Consider the following 26,451-nt stretch of genomic DNA (forward strand, 5'->3'; position numbering starts at 1 on the left):
TTAGGACTTTTTTTTATCTCAAACTTGTATCCATCTGTAAACTATAATTAACTCAGATTCGTTAGACTCCAAGTATTCTGTGGATGTCTTTGAAGCTGGTTCCAGTCTTATGATTCTATAATAGGAAAAGGGTAGTGCTTAGAGTCAGCTGTTTTTCATTGCCAGCGCAGAAGCACTAGGAAGAAATGTCTTACTTAAATGGTCATTAAAAACTTAGGTAAGACATGCACGTTTCCATCATGGCATCTATTAAATTGGGAACAAAAGACTGATATCCAGGGCTAAGGTTTTATCTCTTGAATTGTACAAAAAGTAGAAAAGAATGAAAGACTTTGGAATGGTTCAACACACTGTTTAGGAGACGAAGGTGGAAAACATAAGCTCAGGAGACACGGCTGCTGGACAAGTGGCACTTCCTGTAGCTTAAGCTTTCTGCGCTGGCCTCTTGTCCTCCAGAAAAACGCCATCCAGCTACCCACTGCTCGGCAGGGCTTTCTCTCAAGTGTGCAGGGCAAGGCACAGTCAAGATGGTCCCCTTGCTCCCACACCCAGTTCCCTCTTCCTACCCTCAGTCCTGGCTCCTTGGGGACAGCAGGAACTCTCTCTTCTCCACTAAGAGAGGTGATGTCTAATTTTCCAGGTTCTTTGCAGCGTGGTCTCCTCTGCTTGGGTTTGTCTGAAAAACTCTAGGAGGTAAATGGGGAAAAAACGTTACAAACACTCTGCCACAGTCTGATATGGGTGGTTTTGTTCTTTTCCCCCTAATGGTGCTTTACACAGAACTCTACCACCAAGCCTCACCTAACCTCTCTCCTTGAGGTATTAGGACTCAGACAGCAGGCTGGAAAACAAGCTGTGGCCATGACTGACTGGGGCTGGAACTGACTCAGCAGCTTCCTGGAGCACCGCTGAAGCATAGTGTGCTTAGCCTTCTGAGTCTTTCCTCACGGTTACCTGACTAGCCAGTTCTGGGAGTCTTGTGTGTGCGCGAGTGCATCTATATTATGTGCTCCGGTCTGTGTGTGTCTTATGGATCAGATGGGGTTGGCATGAATCAAGACTGCACAGCAGTGCTTAGGAGCCCTCCTATAGGTTCCTAACTGGGAGGACACAAAGCAAAGGCATCAAGGTGACTACCAGAGCAACTGTAACAACAGAGCCTCTTGCAGAAGTACCAATAAATTAACTTGGAAAATTTTCATCAAGTGGTAAGTGTGGTGGTATTGTGTTCCCCAAAATATTGTGTACCCTAATAAACTTATCTGGGGTCAGAGACAGAACAGCCACTAGATACAAAGGCTAGAAAATGGTGGCACTCACACCTTTAATCTTAGCCTTCTGGAGGCATGGATCTCTGTGAGTTAAAGGCCACAAGGATACAGCCAAGCATGGTGACACACACCCTTAATCCCAGAAAGTGAGCCTTGAATCCCAGGGAGTGATGGCAGAAAGATACATAAGGCATGAGGACCAGAAACTAGAAGCATTTGGCTGGTTAAGCTTTTAGGCTTTTGAGCAGTAGCTCAGCTGAGAGCCATTCGGATGAGGACTCAGAAGCTTCCAGTCTGAGGAAACAGGATCAGCTGAGGAACTGGTGAGGTAAGGTAGCTGTGGCTTGTTCTGCTTCTCTGATCTTCCAGCATTCACCCCAATACCTAGCTTCAGGTCTGATTTTATTAATAAGACTCTTCAAGATTCATGCTATAGGTAACAGTTTATACAACCTAAGGCTTTGTCTGTGAACTGATGATGTGGTCACTTCTGGGGAGATACGGGGGAGAGGGTGAACTTAAGTCAAATTCTGTTCTTGTAAACCTGTTGGAATGCTCTTGCAATTTCTGTTATTGGAGAATCTAAATGTTAAAAACAAAAAGATAATCTTTAAAATGATGTTCTCAACAGGTGGTGATGGCACATGCCTTTAATCCCAGCACTCAGGAGGCAGAGGCAGGCAGTCTCTGAGTTTGAGGCCAGCCTAGTCTACACAGCAAGTTCCAGGACAGCCAAGGCTATAAAAAAGGTCTCAGTCAACACAGATTTCTTTCAAATAGTTCCCAACTTCTAGTTTCCTCCAGCAAAAAACTCCCCAAGTTTTCAGTGAGCAAACAGTAGTCTGGTGTAGTTAACAGCCAACACTTACTGCCCCAAAGCCAGGAACGTCCAAGGAGTAGTCAGCCTGCTGCCGCAGCCAGTCAAGCAGGCTCTTGCTGGGAACAGCTTTCTCAGTCTGATTGCTGGATGCTGCTGTTGGCTCAGGAGTTGAGGAAGCAGCTCCTGGTTCTTCAGGGTGTGTGGTGCTCAGGGTAGTCTGCCCTGCATCTTCATGGACTTCCTAGATTAAGAAACAAATGAGTGCATGTGGATAATCATGGCAGGATGAAATGAGTCCTGAAACACCAATCTCTACATTACCCATGCCAATCATGGCTCTACTGTAGAACATGTAGGTATTCTTTGACTTTTCCTTCTGCTCCCACCCCATCATCACCACTGGGTGCTTGAATTTTAACCAACCGAACCCCTGACTCCTCATCTTACACAGGCTAGGTGCTTACCACTGGAACGCCTTCCACCCTGTCTACTCAGCAGGCTTGACCTCCATCCTAATGTCCCATCATCATCACTCACTGTCCTAGACACTGCCTCCTTTGTCCAGTATTCTGTTCAGACTTCTTACATCTCAGAATATTCGATGCTGGGGTTTGCCCACCTTTTCCTCCTCTATGGTTTGAATGTTGAGTCTTATTCAGCTCTGAATCACCAACACCTATAATGGATCTGATAAAACCCTATAACAGTGCTAATAGTGCTTGTATCAACAAATTTAAAAACTATCCAGAGAAGAAAAAAATATTTTATTTTTTCTACCAGTCACTCCTTTAGAACACTATGAGCACTACAGGAAAATCACTTTGCATTTCTAGAAGAGAAGCACATGCCTTTAACAGTGGGAAGAGAACATACTCTCAGCATGTAGGTAGCTGGGAAGGTGGCTTTGTAAGTACAGAGCTTGGCTTATACACAAGGACCTGAGTTCAGTCCCAAGAGTCTGTGTTTTTTTTTTTTTTAAAAAAAAAAGGCCAGACTGAGCAGAAAGATGGCTCAGTGGTGAAGAGCACTGGCTATTCTTCTAGCAGCTACATGGCAGCTGACAATTATCTGTAGCTCCAGTTCCAGGAGATTCAATGTTCTGAACTCTGTGGACCAGGAATATGTGTGGTGCATATATAAACATTTAGGCAAAACACATAAAATAAGAATAAATAAACCTAAAGTCCCTCACCAAAACACAGGACTTAAAACAAACAACAAACAACAACAAATCCTAGGTGGCAGCACATGCTTTAATGCCAGAGCTGGGAAGGTGGAAATGGGTGGATCCCTGGGCCTCACTGCCCAGCCAGTCTGACCAAATTGACAAGTTTCCAGGTCAGTGAGAGACCAGTCTCAAAAAACCAAAAGGTGGATGTTGCCCGAAGAAGGACATTCAAGGCTGTCCTCTGGCCTCCACGTGTTCATGCTATTGTGCCTGCATGAGCGCGCACACACACACACACACACACACACACACACACACAAGCACGCACAAACACACACATATTCACTCACTCACATACACACAAAACAAAGAGTAAATAAAATTAGTGTGTAGAACTAGACAGGGAAAAAGATATGCCCCTTCCACCTCTCAAACTACACACAAAGCTGAGAGGAAGACACAACCCAAATGACACAGCTCACCCTTAACGTTCTCAGTATCTGGGAACAAGGACTCTGTCTGATTTCCTCCTATCATTTAGCAGCTGGACAATTGGGGGCCGTTTTCAAAAGCTTTTATGCTTCAGGCGGTATTTTTTTTTTTTTTTAAAACAGAGTTGTTGTGAGGCTCTAATTATGAAAAACCCTGAACACAGTAGGTACTCAGTAAATACTATTATTATTTAAAAAACTATGAAATAAGATACTTATTTTTAGGACTCAAGATTAAAAAAAAAAAATCAACCTCCTCATGGCTTACAGTGCTCTTCTTTGAGTTTAGAATGTACTGTCTCTCTTGTGATCTGTAGGAATCCCCACAGTGGCTGTCTACAGATGCTTTAGAGAGACCAGAATACAGCTTGGTGGTGTGCTCCACATCAGTGCAAAATTCCAAAGCCAGGATCAACCTTCCATCTCCACATTCCAATTCCTAGAGTGCCTCACTATGCCTGTCACCTGGCCTTGCTTATTCAACTGCCTGCCAGTGGCTCTATTTTGAAACACTGGAGGATTTAGGTTGCTTCTATTTGAAATAAAACCCTTTGGCTCACTTTTCCAAGCTGCATGCATATTAAGGGCCACCAATGGGTTAGTATTATCTATTCTAGAAAAGATGGAGGGCATTTCATAATGATAGAAAACAAGGACAACTTAAGTAGGTGTAAAGGTTCTGTAAATCAAATAGTTGGCGTCTGAGGAATCAATTTCTTTCTCTATGTAGAATGGTTTTTACCTAATGGACTCATATACCCACCAGAATTCCAGCCTGAAGTGTTTGCTCTTTCAAAAAGATGAGGTCCATCCCCCCGTCTATGTGTTTCCGCCTCCCCCTCCGCCTTCTCACGGCAGCATCATCTCTCCTGAGGCTTCCATTGACGATCTGTCCAGTTACTGGGTGGATTAGGCCAGCTTGCAGAATTCCAGACAAGTCCATACCGAGGGCTCCTTGAAGTGAACCGATAGCCCCAATCTTAGGGGTGCTGGTGCTCACTGGGAAAGGGGATGTGGCTCCTGGGGACCCCTCTGATGAGCAGGAGAGGTCTATAGCTGACTCCCCATGCCAGCCATTGAGGACAATGGGGGGACGCCCATGGGTGGCAGAGTATTGTTCTAGGCTCCGAGCTTTGGCATCCCTTTCCACCTCAAACTCATAGGGACGTCTGTGCTTTTGTTCATCTTTTGTGAATACTGGGGCTAAGAAGCTCTCCTGTGAACACACACGGCAAAAAGTTTGAATGTAACTTCTGTGGCCAAATACCAGCTCCTTCTCCAGGCCTCATTTCCTCAGACCCTATATTATTTCCAGTTATCTTCTCTGTGACCTCAAGGCTCCTCAAATATAGTGCTCAACCACCAGACGGCTTATTAAATCTGGAGTCTACTTTGGTGGATCTACACTTTTAACAGGCTTCAGACTATACTTGTAGTTAAAGATTAAACCCAGAGAATCTCAGCCTCAGATGCACGTCAGAATCATTTGGGAAGTTAAAACAAAAGCAACTCAATAGTCACGCTGCACCAGACCAAGTAAATTACAGCCAGCAGTTTTTTAAGGTCCATGGCCAAGTCTAACGTGCAGTCAAGTCAGACCCCGTGTGCTAACAAGCCCTAAATCACTCGCCTTCCTTCCAGACACAATTCCTTCTGTCCTGACTTCACCATGGTATCTGTTGCTGCCGTGCTCTGTCCTCGATGGGAAGGCACCTATCCTCCCTTCAAGTCATCGTTGCCAAATCTGTTCTGTTTTCTTTCTCTAACCTGTAGCCTAGAACTTTTTCTTTGCAGCATCCTTACTTGGCATGCTGCTCTTCCTTCTCTGCTCCCCCTAACAACCTGCAGGCTTTAGTTTAGTGTAAAGCCCTGCTTTTACTTCTTTCTTTCTTTCTTGTACCAAAACTCTGAACAGCTCTCCATGGTCTACAGAATGCGGTCCTGAGTTCCAATTAACACAAACTACCTGACTGAAAAACCAAACCCAAACCCCTAAATGCCTGTTGAGTAAATGACTCAATGGACAGTGGGGTGTGGCCACCATTCTTTGGCAGCCCCACCAGCTGTGATCTCACCTTCTGGATCTGGGCTGCCAATGCTGCACCATTGCTGAAGCCATGTTCTGCTGCTTCTGGCTCTGAGAGGCTGTTTCGGGAGCCTGCACTGCTGGTTAAAACTGGCGTGGGCAGTGCACCTGAGGGCTCATACTGTTGGCTGGAGGGCCACTTCCCCTTTAACACCACATGGCAAATATTATCTAGGCGGTTAATTATCACACGATCCTGGGGAAAAAATAGCAGCTCTGAGGAATAAGTTTCAAGTTACCCAAGTCTGCAAAGTCCCTGAGAGTGGGGCCAAGTTTTTCACAAGAACTGACGAGAAACGAGTGTTCAGACACACTCACTACATAAGCTATAAATGTCACGGTCTGGACAATAAAGAATAAATCTGAGGTGCTGTGACTGAGGACAACTTGACATTTTCCTCTTATGGTTTAATTAGTGTAGTGAATATCTTTTTCTTAGTGCATCATCTTCAATGTTCAAAAGTACATAGCTCAGCCTGTCTGCTGGAAGTATTTTATAAGGTTTAATGCAAAGGAATCAAAGCTGGGAATCCCTGAGTGGAGGATGAGAGGTCTGAGAGATACCTTTGGCCACTCTGAGAAGGAATAGAGGGTTTTCTCCTGCAGCAGCTGAGCAATGGTGGGAGCCCGGACTTCCTGTGCCTCTTCCCCAAGGTCTCCTGCAATGCCTGATGTTGAACTCTTACTCTCTTCCTCCGAGTACTTCCCTGGGTAGTCTGGAAAGATAGGTTAAAAAACAAACAAACGAACAAACAACTAGATATTTGGGAAATGCTAGTGATGTGAGGGTCTGGTCTTTTGAACTCGTCCTATTTTTAATTAGTTCATTCAGTGCTAATTTAATTTAAATTAACTATATATTGTCATGTCTTCTATTTCCAGGAGACCTAAATTAGTTAAATCATAGAGGCAAATCTTGCTTAGGGCCACTGAGTCATGTTGTCATCGAAGACGATCTAAACAACCCCTGCTGGTTTAGTGGACGAGATGACACTAAACACTGTAATATTTTGACAATTGAAAGGACAGTCTATAAGGTATGAAATGTGATAGACCAAGAGGATGACATCATGAACTTCCCAAAAAAGGTAAGAGTCATGATTCATTAAAAAAAAAAGCAAATGAGCCAGGAGCTTTACTATTAGTTTAAGTAAAGGGCAAAGATTTTTGTTATGGTTTTGAGACAGGGTCTCACTATGTAGCCCAGGTTGGCTCTGAACTCAAAGAGATCTGCCTGCCTCTGTCTCCCCAGTGTTTGGATTAAAAGTGTATGTCATCATGCCCAGGCAAGGTCAAAGTTAATTGTAAGTGTGGCCTGGAATCTCAAAGACCTACTAGTTAGTAATGACAGAGAATGAGCAGAGGGCAGTGAAATGTCCAAGATGGAAACTTGGACCTCTTTTCTTGTAAACTGACAAGGAATGTGTAAGTTTTACTTCTGACAGTGAAAAGAACCTCCCAGGGAGCTGCAGCAGCTCTTTCCTATGAGCAGTATGCTAGGACTGGCGGGACTTAAAAATAAACAAGACAGCCAGGGCCTGAGCCCTCAGGGTTCTCCCTATCTCACAGGGGAGACAGGAAACCACTAACTATAAAGGAACAGCCACAGACTGGCAGTGCTATACAGGGAACAACCATACAGAGTGTGGTGGCTCACAGGAGTAATCTCAATATTCCAGAGGCTGAGCAGGAAGACTGGGACTTTGAGGTCAGCCTGGGCTATACAATGAGACCCTAACCTAAGACTAAAACATCCGAAGAGAAGAAAACATGATATGATGATGGGTAACAGCAGGGAAGGCTTATCCTAAGTAGGTTAATACACAGGGAATAGCTGTGCAGGTAGGAAGCAGGAGGGGGAAGGGAAGGGCATGCTAGGTAACCAATACATCCAGGAGTAGGGATAAACATAAAGCTGGAGGCAGGAACCACCTAGGTTATTCTGAGTCCTACAAATTGTTGACATAAAACTGGATTTTGCTCTGAGTCAATGGAAGTAGCACTGAGAGGTTTGAAGCAAAGGGCAGGCCCTAGAGGTGCACCAGTACACTACTGCTCTTTCAGGACTGTGGGATTTCTAGTTTCCAGAGTGGCTAACTCCCCTGCACTACCTCTCCCACATCGCTTTGGGCAGTGCCCTCCACGGTCTGCACTGACACCAGTACTTATCCAATTATCACAAAGCTACCAGCCTCACTGCCCCTGCAGAAAGGAAGGCTGTCTCTGTTCTCTAACTCACATTTACCCTGTGCTCATCTGTCTGAATTTTCAGTACCTCATCTTTTTGGTGATCTATTTGTTTATTTACTACAACAAGGTCCAAAAAAGTGATGCAAGTCTTCTAATTTGAAACACAGCATGATCTTTGTTGGCCTGGGTGAAAAGGAAGCCTGGGGCATGGTCACAGACAGGTCCTCCTGGCCTAATTTGGCCACAAGTCCATCAAGTCATTTTCAGTTCAGTTTTAAAGTCCTTTTGTAGCTACTATGTACATTTTAACTTGGGTTCAGTACCATTAGTTACTAATCACAATCAATGATTAAAAACAAGGTGAGAGTTTGAGAAAAAACCAAACAAACAAATAAAAAACTAGCTACATGGATTGGGGAGATGGCTCAGTGGGCAAACTATGGTGCAAAGTTACTATGCAAGCATGAGGACCTGAATATGGATTCCCAGACCCCACATAAAAGCTGGGCATGGTGGCCTAACCCCAGTGGCTTACTGGGATCTAACTGAAAGGTGAGCTACAGATTCAGTGAGAGACCCTATCCCCAAAAAATAAAGTGGAAAGCAATCAACTCTGGCCTCCAAACATGAATGCACAGAAGAGTGCACCCACATACACACCTGCAGAAGCAGATATGGGGCACATATATGTAATACACATATACCAAACACACATACACAAATAAGAATTAAAAAACAAAAAGAAGCTACACAACCCAAGATGGTCAGGCTTTCTTCTTCCCCTTTAATAGAGGTCATGCATGTCTCACTCCTGGAGTACCACACTCAGACAATGGCAATAATAAATGACCTACTTCACTCACCCCTCTTATGCCCTCTTAAACCTAAGGAAGTAAGTAAAAACCACTGCTATTGTTCATCAGAGTCCCTTATCGCTATTATGTATGTTCCCACAAAGCATAAAGAATTTCAGAGTCACCCAGAATTTTTAACATTTTCAAATTCCTTTTTGAGACAGGGTCTCACTGTATTGCCTGGCTGGTTCTGAACTCAAGAGATCCACCTGCCTCTGTTTCCTGAGAGCTGAGATTTAAGGTGTATGTCACCATATCAGGCTTGAAACTGCTTCTAACTTGAGTCCCCATTTAAGATTTCCCTATTTAAAAAGATCAAACCTGTTTTCAGTTGTTTATAACTGTTATCTTTATTCGTGTTCAGTTCTAAAAGAAACCTAACACAAATGCCCTGACATAAAGCACAGGGTTTTGACGATGACACGAACAACTGCTTTCTATGCTCACCTCAACAAAGGCCAACTTGACTTGTATTTTTGGAGTTCCTGCAAATTAATGGCACCTGTATTAGTTGCAGGTCTCTGAGGTCCCAAAGCTGCTCTACTTTAGCTAGCTCAATACATCTAGTGCAGGAACAAAGCATTTCCCTGGGTGCCAGTTTACATCTTCTGCATACAAACACACAGTCCCTGCTGGGTCATACGGTTGACGCAGTAGAGGCACTGTGACTGTACAGAATCACCTCCAGTTCTCTGGGGTGACCAAGCTGAACTGCTCTGATGAATTTCCAGATCAAGACCTTGTACCTCTTGGGTTTACCCACATGGTGAGGGTGGATAGGTCCATTTTTGGAGTTAAAACTAGTGACCATGGCTCCCCCCAGAACCCCTCTGCCCATCCCATGAGTATATGGTTCTGCATACTATACCTTGACTGTGGCAGGTTCCATCTTTCTCATAATCATCTTTATTCTCAAAATCCATGTCTTCTGGTTTGGGCTCACTTCCCTCAGGAATATACATGGAGAAACTCTTGCCCCCCTCTGCACTTTCTTTCCATGGTTCTTTTAAAAGCTCATGCTTCAGTTTAAACGGCTCTGTTGGAAGAATAGCAGGCTCACCTTCCACTGCAGTATTATTGGCTTTGCTTCTGTACAGGTCTGGCTGATAAGCCTTGGGTTTCTCTACTTCAGACTCCTCACTTCCCAGGCCATGTGCCCACCTTTCCATGTGTTTGCAGTGACACTGACTGGCTGAGGGTGGAAAGGCCCTCTGTGGTCCAGGAGTCTGGCTTACCACCTCCAGGCTTCCTTTCTTGACTTCATCCTGGTGGAAGCAGAGGTTCTTCCCCCTTGGGATGTTTGCAGTGGGCTTAGTGGAGTGCAAGCCCTCCGGCTTTTCTGCGGTGCTTGCTACTCTGGCTAAAGTTTCATCTTCATTCTCTTCCTCTTCCTCATCACTCTGGTTCTGACTCAAAATCAACTTACTTTCTAAACTCCTGTTTTCTAGTAAATCAATTAATTGCTGATCTGATGAGAGTTTTCTTCTGGAGTCACAGACACTAAGGCTGCATAGGTCTACAAACCCACTTTCATGTCCGGTATCAAAGGTAGGGGAAGCTAAGCATTTGGCCTCTAGATGGCCCCTGCCTTCAGGTCTCCGTCCTGTCTCACTGCAGCAGGGTTCCCCTTCTTTTGAGATAGATATCAGCAAATGTTTTCCATTTTTAATGTTCATTTTAGCTACTCCTGCTTCTAAGCTGCTCATGAGAGAGGAGCTCGAAGTGATCTCTGCCTCAATGTCAGCAGGCTGGCAGCTCTCATCTCTGCTGGCTGAGATGGTGGCAGTATCTTTCCTGGACTGTGTGTTGGTACTTGGAGTTTCCGGAAAAGAGTGTGGCTCTCGGCTGAGTCCTGTCTTACCATACATTATGTTCTCCAAGGACTCAGGCAGCAAGCTTTCATCATTGTCGATAGAAATGACCTCTTGAACTTTGGAAATAAAATTTTCACATGTTATGTCAGATAAACTGCCCTCAGGCAGGCAGAGATGATCATCTCTGCTTTCTAATTTCACCAGATTTTCTGGCTCACTTTCCAGAGACTCTGAAGTCCTACTCATTTGGGTATAAGTAAGAGATTCATATAGTTTAGAATTGGTCTGGTAAAGGCAACAGAGACTTCCAGGTGCCTGCGTGTCAGTTCTTTTGTGTTGGGCATAGTTTCTATAGGCATCTAGGAAGGATAGCTGGGGGTCGTTCATGATATAATAGTCAGTGCGGTTGAGCCCATGTTTGGCAGTGCCGATGAGCAGGTCTCGATCATGTTTCCCACACTCCCACCAGACTGGGAGGTAGAGGCTGGGCCTGCAAAGCTGGAGGCGCTCATGCAGCTGTGGACATCTGAGCACCTGCTCACGGACTTTCCTCAATAGTTCAATGCGGTACAGAGTTTTTGCTGCCCGCTCCTCAGTGATGGGTTCAACATAGACGCTGGCATCAGGGAGACCTGGAGAGAAAGATACACAGAACTTAATACATAAGGCTGCTGAAAATACTCCCTGCACCCTCAGTACGGTGGCTTTAGATGTAAGCACCTACTAAACAGGAAGCTGAAAGACATATGGACACAGAATAAAAGGAGAAGAAAACATCAGTCCTGCAGACAAACAACAGTTCCCACTTAAGAAGCCAATGCTATGTGCTCTCACTAAGCTCGCAATGTGTTCTCTAGTTCTCAAAAAAAAAAAAAAAAAAAAAAAAAAAAGCAAAAACAAAACAAAACCCTGATCATTTGTTTTAAGGACAATGAAACAGGCTCAGAAAAGCCATTCTGCTTAAGGTAGCAAAGCAGAATTCAAATCCAGGTCTCATCAATATGACTCCAAGATCTAAATTAGCTCCTTGACTTGAATGAGCAACTTTAAACCAAGCCACACTTGGGGCAGAGGCTCAGTGCTCGTTTCTGCTTTCCTAACAGTGGCAACATGGTCCAGACACCCGAGACTAAGGGGAGGCTGGAGGGAAGCTGTGTTAAACTTCAACCAGGTGGAAACATCAGAAGGGTTGCCTATTGAATCAGATGTTTAAATGACAGCCATTTATTTTACTTGAGCCAATATACAAAAAATACTTAAGAGTTCCTAATGTCTCATTTAAAGATAGTAAAAAGGCCAGGCGGTGGTGGCGCACACCTTTAATCCCAGCATTCGGGAGGCAGAGCCAGGCGGATCTCTGTGAGTTCGAGGCCAGCCTGGGCTACTAAGTGAGTCCCAGGAAAGGCGCAAAGCTGCACAGAGAAACCCTGTCTCGAAAAACAAAAAAACAAAAACAAAAACAAAAAAATAAAGATAGTAAAAAGTGCAGAACAGAGCTTGATTTATTTTTTAAAAAGATTTATTTATTTTATGAATGTATGTAAGTATGTGCACACATGCATGCTTGGTGCCATCAGAGGTCTGAAGAAGGTGTCAGGTCTGCAACTGGAGCTACAGACAGTTGAGAGCTACTACACAGGTGCTGGGAACTGAACTCAGGTCCTCTGCAAGAGCAGTAAGTGCTCTTAATCGTTGAGCCATCATTCCAGCCCCTAGATCTTGATCTAAAAAACCTAACCCATTATTTTGGAAAGCATAGTTAATGTAAATCTCTTAGTATTTCAGTGAGGTTTTAATTGAATTTCAACTTTCACCTTTTGGGATTCGGAGATCTGAATTAGAAGCTCAGAGACCTCTGACAACCTACTCATCTTTATCTGAATTCTTCAGATAGACTCCAGTTTTGTAATTCTGCAATTTGAACCCTACCACAGTGACAAGAATTTTCTCACCGTCATCTTTCCACGTGGGAAGACGACACACATTCCGGCACATGGCTACAAAACTATAAAAATAGTGCTCCAGGCTCTCATCTGACTTCTTGTCCAATCGGGAAATGATGCGGAACTGTGTCCAGTCAAAGGCTTTCTTTTCTTGGTCATACACAACGCCAAAGGAAGACACTGCTCTATAGAAGTCGGCTTGCTCTCTTCTAGTCCACCTGAGAATTAATCAGAAGAAAAGTGAACTGTTTTTTCTACCTTTACAAACAGGGTCTTGCATTCAAGATCTGCCTGCTTCCTCTTTCTGAGTGCTGGGATTACAGGTCGGTATTACAATGCTTGGCTTATCCTTTTATTAAGAAAGCCAACAATTACTTAAAAACACTCTGTAGAAGCCTGTAAAATCCACAGTGCAGGTGAACTGGCTTGTGTATTTTACTATCTACTTTTAAGTCAAGTTGGGTAGAGAGCCTTACATCCTACTCCCAAAGAGGGAACTGCTTTCAAATCTTTAGCTCGCTCTTTTGGTATTGATCTCTCTATATCAAAGTCAAGTATGTCTTGCTATCTCTTGGGCATCAACTTTAGGAATTTTCTAGTTAAACTTTCTCTTGTAGGAGATAAAGACTAAAAATATTAATGTACTGTATTTTGTCTTTTACCCTTTCGCCCATGACAACACAGAACACAGACTCTTGGCTCTTTCTGCCCCATCACTAAGGAGACTGGAACTGAGAAGGAGAGTACTCGGACTCCCTGTTTCCCTTAGCTTTTTCCTACTATTATATGGGCAGGTGGCCTATGTCAATCACCATCTCTGGGACACAAAGGTCCTCAACAAGATTCTGACAGTGACTCAGAGGGCAGTTAAATTCCTGTCACCAGTTTTTGATAGGTTCTTGGATATGGTGCTCTAGCCTAGCTGGGAACAGAGGTCGGGACGAGAGATCAGTGAAGAATGAGAAAAAGGAAGGGTCTCTGCAGCTGTGCCAGACAGATTTCCAAATTTTATGACCTCAGAGGGAGTACAAAGAAGTAATTGAATTTGCTATCTTTTAATCTGCTGGGTGCTGCACCAGAAGAAAAACGATATAAAACTGAGAAATGCAGCTCTGCTGTGTTCATTCCTAGCCTGTACTGGCCTATGGCAGCCTTTTTAGCTTAATTCTCATGTGTCAAGTAACTCCAAGTAATAAACACTTTCTGGCTTTGTATTTTATATATATTTATTGATCTCACAATCTTGATAAAGATAAGATTATAGGAAGACAGCTTCAACAAATCTTTTGTTGTTATGAAAATCAGGGAATTTAAAATGGTTTGACTATATCAGTATGATGTTTTAAAGCCATGTTCTCAAGAATTGGGGTCTGATTTCGGGAAGAATATCAAGTTAGAAAGTTTTATGATTAGGCATTGTGCACAGAGGGTCTTAGGTCTATTATCCTCCCCACTTACCATTGGAGGTTGTGGTTAAGAAATTCTGAAGACAATCTAACTGTCACATGGGAACTAACCCACGTACCTTCAGCTATTGGCCTTTCCCCTGTCACCAATCAGTTTAACATGCTTTCTCGTCTTGGCTATTACCTTTTTTGGGCTTCCTTGTGGATGAGGTCCATTTCTGAAGTTCTCCTGAACACCTCCTCCTGAACCCAGTATCCTTGATGACCTGGGCCTAGGATTTCAGGTCGGCAGAGTTCCTTGCGATTGCAGCGCTGGTAGATAGTGACCAGACGCCGGAGTCGAGCAGTGAGAGCAGATGAAACTGGCCAGGGTGATTTGTCTGGGCTGGAGCCATCCTGGGCTTCAAACATCAGTGAGGATATTAGTATTTACAAATGCAAATACAACAAGAGGGACTGTGTTCGTTTAAATACAAAGACAACGGGCTTTAGTGACTTTAAAGCAGCTGCTTTAACATTAGCCAGGAGTGAGGCTCGTGGGAAACGCAGCAGTTTTGCTTTAGAGACAGCTTTACAGTGTGGTCAGTGCTGTTCCCGCTCAAATACATACCCCTTTCTGAATGGCAGAGCTGCTCTACAGAAAGGAAAGAGCAAAAAATTGTTGTCTTCTTCACAGAGTCATGGCTTCTATGTAGCTGACCCTTCCAACTACCAAAGCCCCACTCAAGTTGGAACTCAGATACGGAACACCCACATCAATGAAATTGGTCCTTCTTCACTATCCAGATTCCATCCTAAAAACATCACTTGTTTAACTTTTGCATTTTGATGTCAAGTAGAGGAAGTCACGAGACATGTGTCACTCTAGGGAAGCTTGATACAGGTCAACTTACTTGGAAGTCTCCTTAAAGATAACATTGACTTCATAGAAACTCCACAGTAACTATAAACTGAGACCTTACTTTTCTTTGCCTGCAGGACACAGTCTCACCTGCCTGGCTGTCATCCTTCTTTTCACCAAAAATGCCATCACTTCCATCACTGGGGCTCGCCTAGGGATAAATGAAGCCATTGCATCAGCAAAACTGCAGCCCGGAAGAAACTACCTGAGAAAGGCTCTGCTGTGAGAACTATGCATGCACAGGGGAGCCTGCGGACATCGGAAGACCCAGACAGGCCTCACACACAGCTTACTGCAGCAGTTTGTCTGCAGTGCCCTCCCCCAGGGCTTCTTCCCACAGAGAATCAGGTTAAGGGATAGCAAACTCAATTATGCTTTATAAGCACCATTTCTGTTTTAACTGTAAATATAAATATCAGCTTTACCACCATCACTCACAATTTAATGCTGCCATCTCACAAAGAACATGCCTGCATTTCTGTTTATCACTGTGAAAAAGTGTCAGGCTAACTAACATCCATTATGGAAATGGACACTATTTTTAGAAAACATGTTGCACTCCAGACATGGGCCTCGCAGTGCAACAGCCCAGGAACTTAAGATGAAGATCTGAAGCTCCAGGCCAATCTGGAGTAAGAACAGAGGCACCAATGTGTCAGGTCGGTGCGTTCATGAAGCTGCACGGACAGACTGTTTCACTAGCTCTGTCCTGTCTCAGGGGTGAAACGTCACAGAGCTTCTTCACAGATGATGAGTTGGGACTGGGAAAGGAGATGCCACTTTGGAAAATGCAGAAACGTTACTCTCTAACCACCATCTTTTGACCCAAACAATGATGCAGAATGAGCTCAGGAGTCAAGGCTGTCATGGACAACGGGGAAAAGAGAACAAGAGTGGGAAGACTGCAGCCTGCACTCATTTTTGTGCAGCCCAAGTTAAGAATGTTTTTAAAGAGGGTATGAAACAGGAAGAAGAGTGTGACAGTGAGGGAAGTGGCTTCTGGTCCGGGATGGTCACTATCTGGTGTTTATTGAAAGCACTTGCTGCCTCCTGAACAGGAGACAGGTGCTTGACACAGTGAAAGTGGATACACATACAGCTTCCAATAATTAAAACTCTTTTAGGCCCCTGAAACCATGTATGGATCTGAAAGAGAAAACTCTTGAGAAAACAAAGAGGAATAAGTCCATTTCCTGAATACATATTTCTCCTGTATAGAATAGTGGTAACAAAACCCTTTATATGGCTTGTCTGGTTATCCCAACTATCTTCACAGATAAAACTATTACTATCAGTGGGAAACAGCCCCAGGAGGCTCAAGTGAGTCGCTCAGGGTCTCAGGCTAACATACTGGTTTCAAACACAGGTAGCCTGATTTGAAGATCAAGCTATCTAAGAATGGGCACCAAAAGAGTTGCAGATAAAATCTGTTTTGGAGAGTGAAGACATTTAGAACTGGGGAGCACTAGCTAAGCTCCCTTCTAGGGTCCAGAATTGTTTCCTGCCATTTAACATGGAGTAGAAACCTGAGGGTGATCTAAGGTGCCATTCTGAATGGCATCTAACCGTGCCACCCCATATTTACTCTTTAGGCAGGTGAGCAAAACAAAAACCTCCCTACCTCATCTTGTTTATCTCCAGGCCAGAAAGAACCTTTCTAGATAATGCCCAGAAATTCTGTGAGGTACTTTGAATGCTGATATTTATAAGTAGACACTGGCAGGTGAAAAATATTCTACAGCTTATAAAACGTGGGTGGTAGGCACCAGAGGGACAGAGTTCCTTAACAAGGTATCATGACAGCCAATGAGGGCATGCCCAACAGGATCCCAGTGTGGTGTGAGGTAAGCACACAGCTTTCTCCTCCAGTCTGCCCACAGTTTTGGCTGGTAAAGTCAGTAAACACGAGTAATCCTCGAGCAAACGCTCAAGCAGTAAAGCTTTTGATATTAACAAGTGCCTTTTTCTGTAGCCTGTCTTCTCTTGTAAAGCATTTCTCCTTAACAGAATGACAGGACATGGCCAAGCAGCCACTGAATTCGAGTTTGATGCACAGGAAGCCAACAGGCCTCAGTACACAGCAGACATTACAGCTGAACTCACAGCCTAACACAGAACACTGGTTTCTGCTTACATGGGGAAAACATGTTCATCTTAGAAATATGAGTTGATTTCAGGTAAGGGGCCCCAGAGTGCTAACAACAGGGGACAGATAGAACACAATTTCTCCATCCAGAGAACAAAAGCGCTCTGTTCTTTGGCTTTGGGCAAGTTGCTTCCTTGTCTCCTTAGTGCTTTTCTTCTTTTGTATAATGGAGAAAGTAATGCTTAGCTTTTACAGGGTGCTAGGGAGTATAAATGAGTACAAGGATGTGACGTGTTTAATTACCTGCTGGCAAGAAGCCAATGCCTAGCAGTTGGTAGCTGGGAGAGAGAGTACTAACAAACAGTCTGACCACCAGACCACCACTTAGCATTTCTATCTTTTACCTAAAGTGCTCTTATGGAGACTCCAGAGAATAACCAACAGCAGTAACAGCACCACCGTTCTACTGAATCTAGGGAAACTCCCACAGACTGTAGTCAGCGCTGTATAAGCATTTTCTTTACTGTAACAACTAATTTAAACAGGAGAGAGTATGGCGTGGGGGAGCTGTGAACATTATCCAATTGCAAATAGTCATCAATGGTGATCAGAGGTGACTACTGAGGAGCTTTAATTGCTGTGCAGTCATGGTGTGGACAGATATACACTGTGATCCTCCAAAGCACTGCCAATAACTGAAAGCACACAACTACATACATGATACTTCCTCAGGAATTGGAGATGTTTCCTTACTCAAAACTAGAAGGCCTAGTCTCCTCTGCTTATGGCTGTCTCTCTAGGCCTGACTGCCTCCCAGATTTTGTCTTGGCAAGGCTGAGGTGACTGCGATGCAGACTTGGTGGGATCTGTAAACATAGGGGATTTCTTCTATTTCTTTCTTACCAAACCCCAGTATCAACAGAACAGTTAGCCAAACGACGAGTATCTTTTAACTGTCAGTAACTATGCTAGGCTCCAGGTCATAGTGAGAAAGAGAAACCGTATGCCCTAGAGCTCTGCCTGGTGGGTGTGAGGGACAAATTAAGCAGTGGTTATGCAGAACCATAGGCAATGCAGAACATTAACCAGGTGCTGCTGGTAGAGGTCCAAGAGGTGAGTCTTGAGCTAGACACTGAAGGGTATACAGGAGTCTGTAGAACACAAGGCTTCTCTATATACCGGCAATAAAAGGTCTGAAGATAGAGTCAGCAAGGCCCCACTGGGGTTTTCATTTTGCAAGAAAATCAAGCATCCTACTTTTGCATAAACTTGGTGCAAAAAGTAGATATTGAAATAAATGTCATAAAGTTGAAGTGTTTTGTTATGGAGACGGCAGGATTTAGAAAGAGGTGAGCAGGTGGGGACACTGCTCTTGTGTCCTTTGGTTGTGGACTTGTGCAGCTGAATGAGACTATGTGAGCTCTAACCCCCTACAATGGGGATAAGAATGATGCCTAACTGGAAGGGAGACATATTAGTAAGTATGAACAAAATTTATACACAAATAATACTGAGTTCAGAGTACCTTCAACTCCTTAACCACAAGAAATGGGTTCTTGTTTAGTTCCTAAAGTTTTCTCACAACAGGATTTGACCATTTAAGGCATAAAATTTTCTTACAAGTGTTTTTTTTTTTTTTTTTTTTTAGGGGGGGGCTTCTCCCTGACTTCCCATTGGCTGCCCCTTCATCCTATTACCGACTTCCTACTTTGGAAAGTCTAGGAGACCCAGCCCAGATACTTGCAGTTGGAACTGCAACACGGCACAAACACAGCAGACCTGTCACAAGGTACCGCGCTAACGAAAGCTGTGTAACAGAAATGTCACTTTACCAACACAGCATACAGGTTTGATAAAGCCTACTGAAAATTCTGGGCCTGAGACCATTCCAAACCCACATACACTTAAAACTGTGTGTGTAGGTTCATGGAACCTGGCTGCTGTAACCTTGCTGCTGGTTAAGTGTTTACTGATCACAAGTACCACAGACATTAAAACAGAGGACAGGAAGAGCATACCATATCACTCCCATAGTCCCTTCTACTCTTGCAAATCTCTGAATGGTACATTTTGAGAGAACAACTAGTGTGTGCTCTTGAGTTGTCACAGTAGCAAGGAGCTGGAGAAGATCTTTGATAAGAAATACAAAGGAACTAGGGTCTGGACACGACAGTTCTGCTGTGCCCATGAATTCAAAGCAGCTGTGGTTGCCTGAAAAGGATCAAGCCAGTCAGTGCTAACAGAGTGGGGAGGTGCTCATGCCCTACCCCTGAGGAGCAATGACAGAGGATGGTGGCGGGGGGGGGGGGGGGGGCAGTTTCCTTTAAAGGTGTGGTCTCCGGAAGGTTGATCATGCTCTAATGAGTGGCCTCACCCAGGAGTATATGTTCAGCACAAACTGGACTCATGGGTTATTTAAAAAAAAAAAAAAAAAAAAAAAAAGGACCTGAAGTTGGGAAAAGGTGGAAAGGTAGAAAGTAGATGTGTTAGGGGGAAGAATGGGGAAGCTGAATATGACCAAAATACATTGTATATTCCCAAAGAGTTAAAAAATACTATATTAAAAATATTTCCCCTGAAAAGAGACTTAAGATTAACAGAGTAGCCAATGTCAAGAATTCAAAATCTCATCAGAGAGGAAACAAAGTTTTCTGGTCTGTATAGGACAGAAAGAAACTAAATGGAATCCACAGAATCAAGTGGGAAAGACACACTGGTTCAGTGTGAGGCACTATCATCCAACAAGGAAGTGGATTTCCTTCCATAGCAGGTGGCACAGGCAGCGATCCGGCTCACTGAAAGACTGCTCGGCTATGTACTATGGCTCTCGTCAGTGTGGAGATTCTGTCATTCTTTCAGATGGCTCCCTTTATTCCCAGGTGTGCTAAACTGTCCTTGTCAACTGTCTTTTACATGACACTCTGGGCTTCTTAACTGCCAACCAGAAAGAAATGAATGCCCAGCCAGTATATTCAGGCAGAAGGTACAGGGTGAGAAGGAAGGAGAAGATGCCGGCCCTTCCCTTCTCTTCCCTGTGTAATGTCGGCATGTACACCACAAGTAAAGTCACATCTGTTTAGAATCTGTCCACCTCACAATCTCTGAGAAGTCACTGCTGGTTCTACCTGCTTTTGATTATATTGTACCACTAAGGTTTTGAGGATCTGAAAGATGAAGAAATAACATAACCACTAATTATGCAAATGAAGAGACAGGTAGTTTCAGGACGTAGTGGAACTGTAGTGGAAGGTAAGTTACTTCTCATGCCTGTGCCCCAATCTCTCCCTTCAGTGCCCTCCCTCTATCTGACAGCTATTCTGTGAACACAAGTGGACACTGTACAGAGCTAGGCCAGGCTGCAGTTGGTCAGTAGCTGTCTCCTATGAACTGCTGCTGAGAGGAAGGACTCAATGTGCGCATTTGCAATACTTTCCCTTTTCCCAATTATGAAAATTCTCAACTACTAGCTATTACAATTTGGCAGCCATTAACTCAGAGGCCAGAATTTTTTCTCAGCTGTCAAATAAAAATATAAAATTCTCCTTTACACTGCTGAGGTAGAGAAAGAGTACTTCAGACTGAGGGAAGTTCTGTATTAGATATTACTTTCCTTTCTTTGGTACTCAAATGGTTTCTGTGGGCTAACACATTCTAAATCTCAGACAAATAATTACTGGGAAAGTCAGGAACACAGAGCTAGGTTTTTGACTGTCTAGAGCAGAGCCTCAGCTTCCCTTCAGTTCAACAGTGTAAGGCACCATCCTGACTCACTTCAGTTCAGTGTCTCAAGCCTTGAAAAGTTTATTTCCCATTTGGGAAAGTGGTGTTATTACTATGAGCAGAGGAATAAAAAAGCTGATAGAAGATGTGTGCAAATGATAAAGAATAGAACAGAAATAACTGTAACTGTGTATCAGGAGAGCGGCGACGCTGGCAGTGGAATCACCTGAAGACAGTGCCTTGAAAACCTCTGCTATCAGAGTCCACGGCATTTACTAGACATATTTGCTCTACTGCTCAGAGAGTTTGCTCAAATGGTGCTGGGGCCCAGATGACGTTTCAGCCTGTTTATATGAAGTCCCAGAAATGCATTTTCAATGTAACAAAGCCTTCTGCTCCTGGGGCATGCACATGTACCTATTCACCACTCCAAGCACACTGAAACTCCTGAACACTCTGTAAAACTAACAGAAAACTGAATGGTGAAAAGTAGAATGCAGAGTAAAATACGAACAACATGGTTCTCAGTTCCCTGGGTTTCCTTTATAAATCCAAGATCTGGTAAAGAAAGAAACTATCCAAAAGTGATATAGAGTGTAGATAAAAAACAAAAAAACCAACAAAACTTGCTCTTTGTAGCAAAGGAACAAGAAAAAAGCAAGCTTGGAGCATAGAAATGTTAGGACAGTAACTGTTATGTCCATCCCAACAGAAAAAAACTGACTCACCTTATCTATGCCAGCAAAGGCTATGTGAAGGAAGAGCCTAGACAGCTACCTTCTTCAGGTGCTAATGGGTCACTCCATTTGCTTGGTGGGATGGTGCCAGAAAAAGCTAAGATGCTAAGGTTTCATCCTTAATATGCAGCAATGAGGTCTCTCACCCTTACCCATGGTATTAACAAGGACCAATGGGAAAACCTCCACTTTTGTGCAGTGATACCAAGGATACTCTCTGCCTACAGTATCAATGGGGGCAGGCCCAGAAAACGGAGGTCAGCTTCCATCTCAGAGAAACTAGGTGACCTTTAATTCCTGCTTCTTTGCCAATGATGTGTCAGAGGAAGTCAGCTACAACAAAGTTTAAATAAGATCTACAGTCTCCCCATGTAATACCCTAAAATATTCAGAATTCCCTTAAAATATGTATACCAAACATCAGGAAGATCTCAAACTTAGAGAAAAAGAAAATAAATGTCAGTATCAAGTTATCAGTGGTTTACATATCTGACATAAGAATTAAAAAAACATGAATAAACAATTTTAAACATATATATATGAAGCCAAGTTTTATCAGAGAAACAAAGAAAAAAAGGACCAAAGGGCAATTTTAAATCTGAAAAGTACAACATACAAGAGAAAAAAAATCACTCAGAAACAAACAAACAAACAAAAAGCCCTCAACAGCAGACTACAAGAAGAAAGAGACAATCAGTAAAACTAAAGATAGAATAAGAATAAGCTCATGTGAGCAAAGAAATAGATTACAATAATCAGGTCTCTGAGACCATAACCAATACTCACTTCACTTGTGTCTTGAAAAGGGAGAATTAGGGAAAGCAGAAATACACTTGAAGAAAAACACTCTCAACTTAGCAAAAGACTATCTTATAGATTCAAGAAAGCAAGTAAACTCTAAACATGATAAACTCAAAGAAACCCTGCCCAAACCATGTAGTTAAATTTCTGAAAAACTAAAAAAATAAAGGGAAAAAAGGTGTGTTGTAGTAGGACAGGCCCATAGGGTTGAGGAAATTGGCTTAAACCAGTTGCCAAGGCGTGGACGTAACATACTTCCTAATGAGTCAACCTGGGGTCTGCTTGAGGGCCTAGCAACAGGCAATGTCAAGAGTTCCTGATTGTGCCTAGCCAATGAGGGACGACCACACAATGCCACCAGATCAAGACACAGCCTGGGTGCTGGGAAGAGGGTATATAAGGCCCTCCCTGGTACTGAATAAATGGGTCTGCTGTTTGCCTTCACCTGACTCACAGTGTCTAGTGTCTGTGTCATTGACACTGTGCCTTCTCACCCCCTCCCCCGAGGGAGCCCTTAGGACCAAGCAACAGTGTGTGAAACAAAAGATACTTTATCTAGAAGGAAAAAACAAGCAAGTTGCCCGATTTCTCATGAAAAGCACAACATTCATACAAAAGAGGCACAGCATTTTTAGAGCTGAAGGAAAAGAGCCAGTAATACAAAATCTTAGATAAAGAAAAAAGAGGACTAAAGTCTGACCCTAAAGAACGACTAGAGGGATTTCTCTAAACAGAAAACAGAAGAAACATTCTAAAGCCAGGTAGAAAGAATGCTGAAACATAGAATGGCAGTAACTCCTCTACTTCAGTGTCAGACGTGGCCTTAACAGTGCGCAGAAGAAATACATAAGACAATGTAAATAGCCGGGCGGTGGTGGCGCACGCCTTTAATCCCAGCACTCGGGAGGCAGAGCCAGGCGGATCTCTGTGAGTTCGAGGCCAGCCTGGGCTACCAAGTGAGTTCCAGGAAAAGGCGCAAAGCTACACAGAGAAACCCTGTCTCGAAAAACCAAAAAAAAAAAAAAAAAAAAAAAAAAACAAAAAAAAAAAAAAAAAGACAATGTAAATAGGAAAGGGTGGGCTCCTGGGGCCCATAGGTTGGAGAGAACAGACTCCTACAAGCTGTCCTCTGACCTTTATAAGCACCCTAACACAATTATAATAAATAAGAAAGGGTAAAGGGACAAAAAGAGATCTTTATACTTCATTTGAGTTGGGAAAACTTGGTACTGCTGACTGTGATGTAACAAAATACCAACAAGGCTACAAAATCAACATGTAGTTTTAGGCTACATATGGATGTTGCAGTAAAAATGGCCTGTATCTTGGACAGTGTGCCAATAAAATTGTATTACTTATCAAAAACGTTGTTATGTGTAATGCTGTGTGATATGTGTACTCACTCAATGACACATTTCTCACAACACATCCCTGTTATTAAATGATGCTTCTTTAAAGATAAGTAAAAACTGGGATAATTAAAAAATGTTCAAGCCGGGCAGTAGTGGCACATGCCTTTAATCCCAGCAATAGGGAGGCAGAGCCAGGTGGATCTCTGTGAGTTTGAGGCCAGCCTGGGATACAGAGTGAGTTCCAGGATAGGCAACAAAACTACACAGAGAAACCCTGTCTTGAAAAACAAACCAAACCAAACAAAAAGAGGCGAAAAAATGTTCAAGAGGAAGTCAACAACAACAACAAAACAATAAAAAAAGACAAAACAAGTAATAATAGGCCCAAGATATATGTATAATCATACTATATAGAAATGGCACAAATATATCAACTAAAAGAGAAACATTGAGAAACAGTACATTAAAAACATTTAACATTAACAAAAGGTTATCCGTAGGACACTCATTTCAAGTATAAGGGCAAGTTGAAAGTAAAATAATGGTAACTTTATATCAACTTTAATCAAACATTGACCAAAATATTTATTTATGTTAATTTGTATATTTATTTATGTTAATTTATTTAGGTATTTATGTTAATATCAGATGATATACACCTAGGAACAAATAAAATTATGCAAGTCAAAGAGCAACATTACACAATAAACAAAGCCAAGTCACCAAGAACATATATTGCTAGGTATCCATGTACCAAACAACAGAACTGCAGTGTGTGGTCAGCAAAGTGGTAGGGAAACTGTGAAAGGCCATGAGTTGAATTCTAAGCACTACAGAAAACAAAACTAACAAAACCAAACCAAAAGAAACAAAAGAAGAGCAAAATGTGCAACAAAACTGACAAACCTGAAAGGAGAAATACATAAATCCACACTTTTTTTTTTTTTTTGGGTGGGGGTGTTTGAGGCAGGGTTTCTCTGTGTAACAGCCCTAGAAGACCTGATGAAATAACTAAACAGCAAATCAACAAATACATAGAAGACCTTTTGAACACTATTAATCTTCTTAATCAACATATATTCCACCAGAATAACATAGGTTCTTTTCAAGTGCCCATGGAACACATACTAAGATAAATCCTACCTTTATAAATTTAAAATAATTAAAACAACACATTATTTCCTCTTGGATCAGAGTGGAATCAAATTAGAAACAAATTAGCAAAAAGGTAATGCTCTTCCAGAAGACTCAGGGTTCAGGTTCCAGCACCCACAGAGTGGCTCACAACTATCTGTAACTTTAGTTTCAAGGGATCTGATGCCCTCTTTTGGCCTCTGTGGGCTCCAGGCATGCATGTATTACACATAAATACATGGAGGCACTCATATATACACACAACATCAACATGAATAAGTAAATCTTAAAAAAATAAAAAAGAACTGGTAATGATTCAAGACAATTGCTATTGGAAAACACAAGAAAGAAGGGAGGAAAACCCATTTCATAAAGCTTATGTGATCTGTTGGAAGACTAGACAAAGATCATCCATAAATGTTTCATGGGCACCTGTGTGAAAAGTTCTTACTAAAACACTGTTAAGAGACTGGAGAGATGGGTCAATGATTAAAGCATTTGCACAAGTGTGAAGAAACAGTGTGTATGTGGCTGCCTATTATTCCAGCCTCAAAAGAGGGGATCCCTAGAGCAAACTGGTTAGTGAGATTAGCCAGACTGGTGAGGTCTGACTTTGACTGAAGAGACCCTGAATACGGGAGAAGAGCAATTGAGAATAATTCTGGCTGGACGGTGGCAGCTCACACCTTTCATCCCAGCATTCAAGAGGTACAGGCAGGCGGATTGCTTGAGTTTGAGGCCAGCCTGGACGACAGAGTGAGTTCCAGGACAGCCAGGACTACACAGAGAAACCTTGTCTCAAAAAACCAAGAGAATGATTCTGGACATCAACCTCAGGCTCCACATACATACACACCCCTCCACACATGAAAAACATACACGCGTGCACACACAATGTAAAAAAGAAAAAATATTATCAAATAGAATTCAGTAATACATAAAAGAATTATACACTGTGATCGGAGCTCATGCTAGTGCTGCAAGGTTGGTTCAGTATTTGTCAACTAATCATGGTAATTCCCCTTATTGACAGGCCAAATAAGAAAAAACAACAACAACAACAACAACAACAAAAAAAAACCCCACCAAACATTTTTATCTATCAGTAAAAATAGCATATGACAAAATTAAACATCCATTTATGATAAAAACTCAGGAATCAGGATTATGGAAATGCCCTTTCTTTTTGATAATGAGATCTATAAAATAATCTACAATCAGTGTAGTTATTTTTTTTTAATTAGAATTAAAAATATTTACTTATGCCAGTTGGTGGTGGTGCATGCCTTTAATCCCAGTACTTGGGAGCAGAGGCAGGAGGATCTCTGAGTTTGAGACCAGTCGGGCCTACAAAGAGACTTTTGGGACAGCCAGGGCTACACAGTGAAACCCTGTTTCAACACACACACACACACACACACACACACATACACACACACACACACACATACACACACACACACACACACATACACACACACACACACACACACACACACACGCACAAAAGTAATTTGATAGAAGGAAAGAGTATTTCAAACACTTCTGGAACAATGGGATGTGAACAGGTTAAAGAAGAATCTTGACCTAATTCTCATCATTGAAATTAGAATTAACTGAAAATGGATCACAGACTTTTATGTAAAACTATAAAATGTGGGGGAGGGAAGGGGAAAA

The 26,451-nt window shown here is 42.7% G+C and overlaps 1 protein-coding gene across 2 annotated transcripts in view; it reads right to left on the reverse strand.

The window, feature by feature from the left end:
* Window positions 1–26,451, reverse strand: part of Chd6 (chromodomain helicase DNA binding protein 6) — a 193,917-nt gene that overhangs the window by 9,081 nt on the left and 158,385 nt on the right. For both annotated transcript variants that reach the window (XM_059261841.1, XM_059261842.1), the window contains exons 28-36: window positions 15,035–15,095; window positions 14,228–14,444; window positions 12,647–12,855; window positions 9,749–11,326; window positions 6,401–6,552; window positions 5,826–6,032; window positions 4,514–4,966; window positions 2,141–2,332; window positions 567–686 (exon numbers count right to left, since the gene is read on the reverse strand). In XM_059261841.1, coding sequence (XP_059117824.1) covers window positions 567–686; window positions 2,141–2,332; window positions 4,514–4,966; window positions 5,826–6,032; window positions 6,401–6,552; window positions 9,749–11,326; window positions 12,647–12,855; window positions 14,228–14,444; window positions 15,035–15,095 — 3,189 coding nt within the window. The remainder of the gene's footprint in view (window positions 1–566; window positions 687–2,140; window positions 2,333–4,513; window positions 4,967–5,825; window positions 6,033–6,400; window positions 6,553–9,748; window positions 11,327–12,646; window positions 12,856–14,227; window positions 14,445–15,034; window positions 15,096–26,451) is intronic.

This window comes from Peromyscus eremicus, chromosome 4 (genome assembly GCF_949786415.1).
Source record: "Peromyscus eremicus chromosome 4, PerEre_H2_v1, whole genome shotgun sequence".
Classification (NCBI taxonomy): Eukaryota; Metazoa; Chordata; class Mammalia; order Rodentia; family Cricetidae; genus Peromyscus; species Peromyscus eremicus.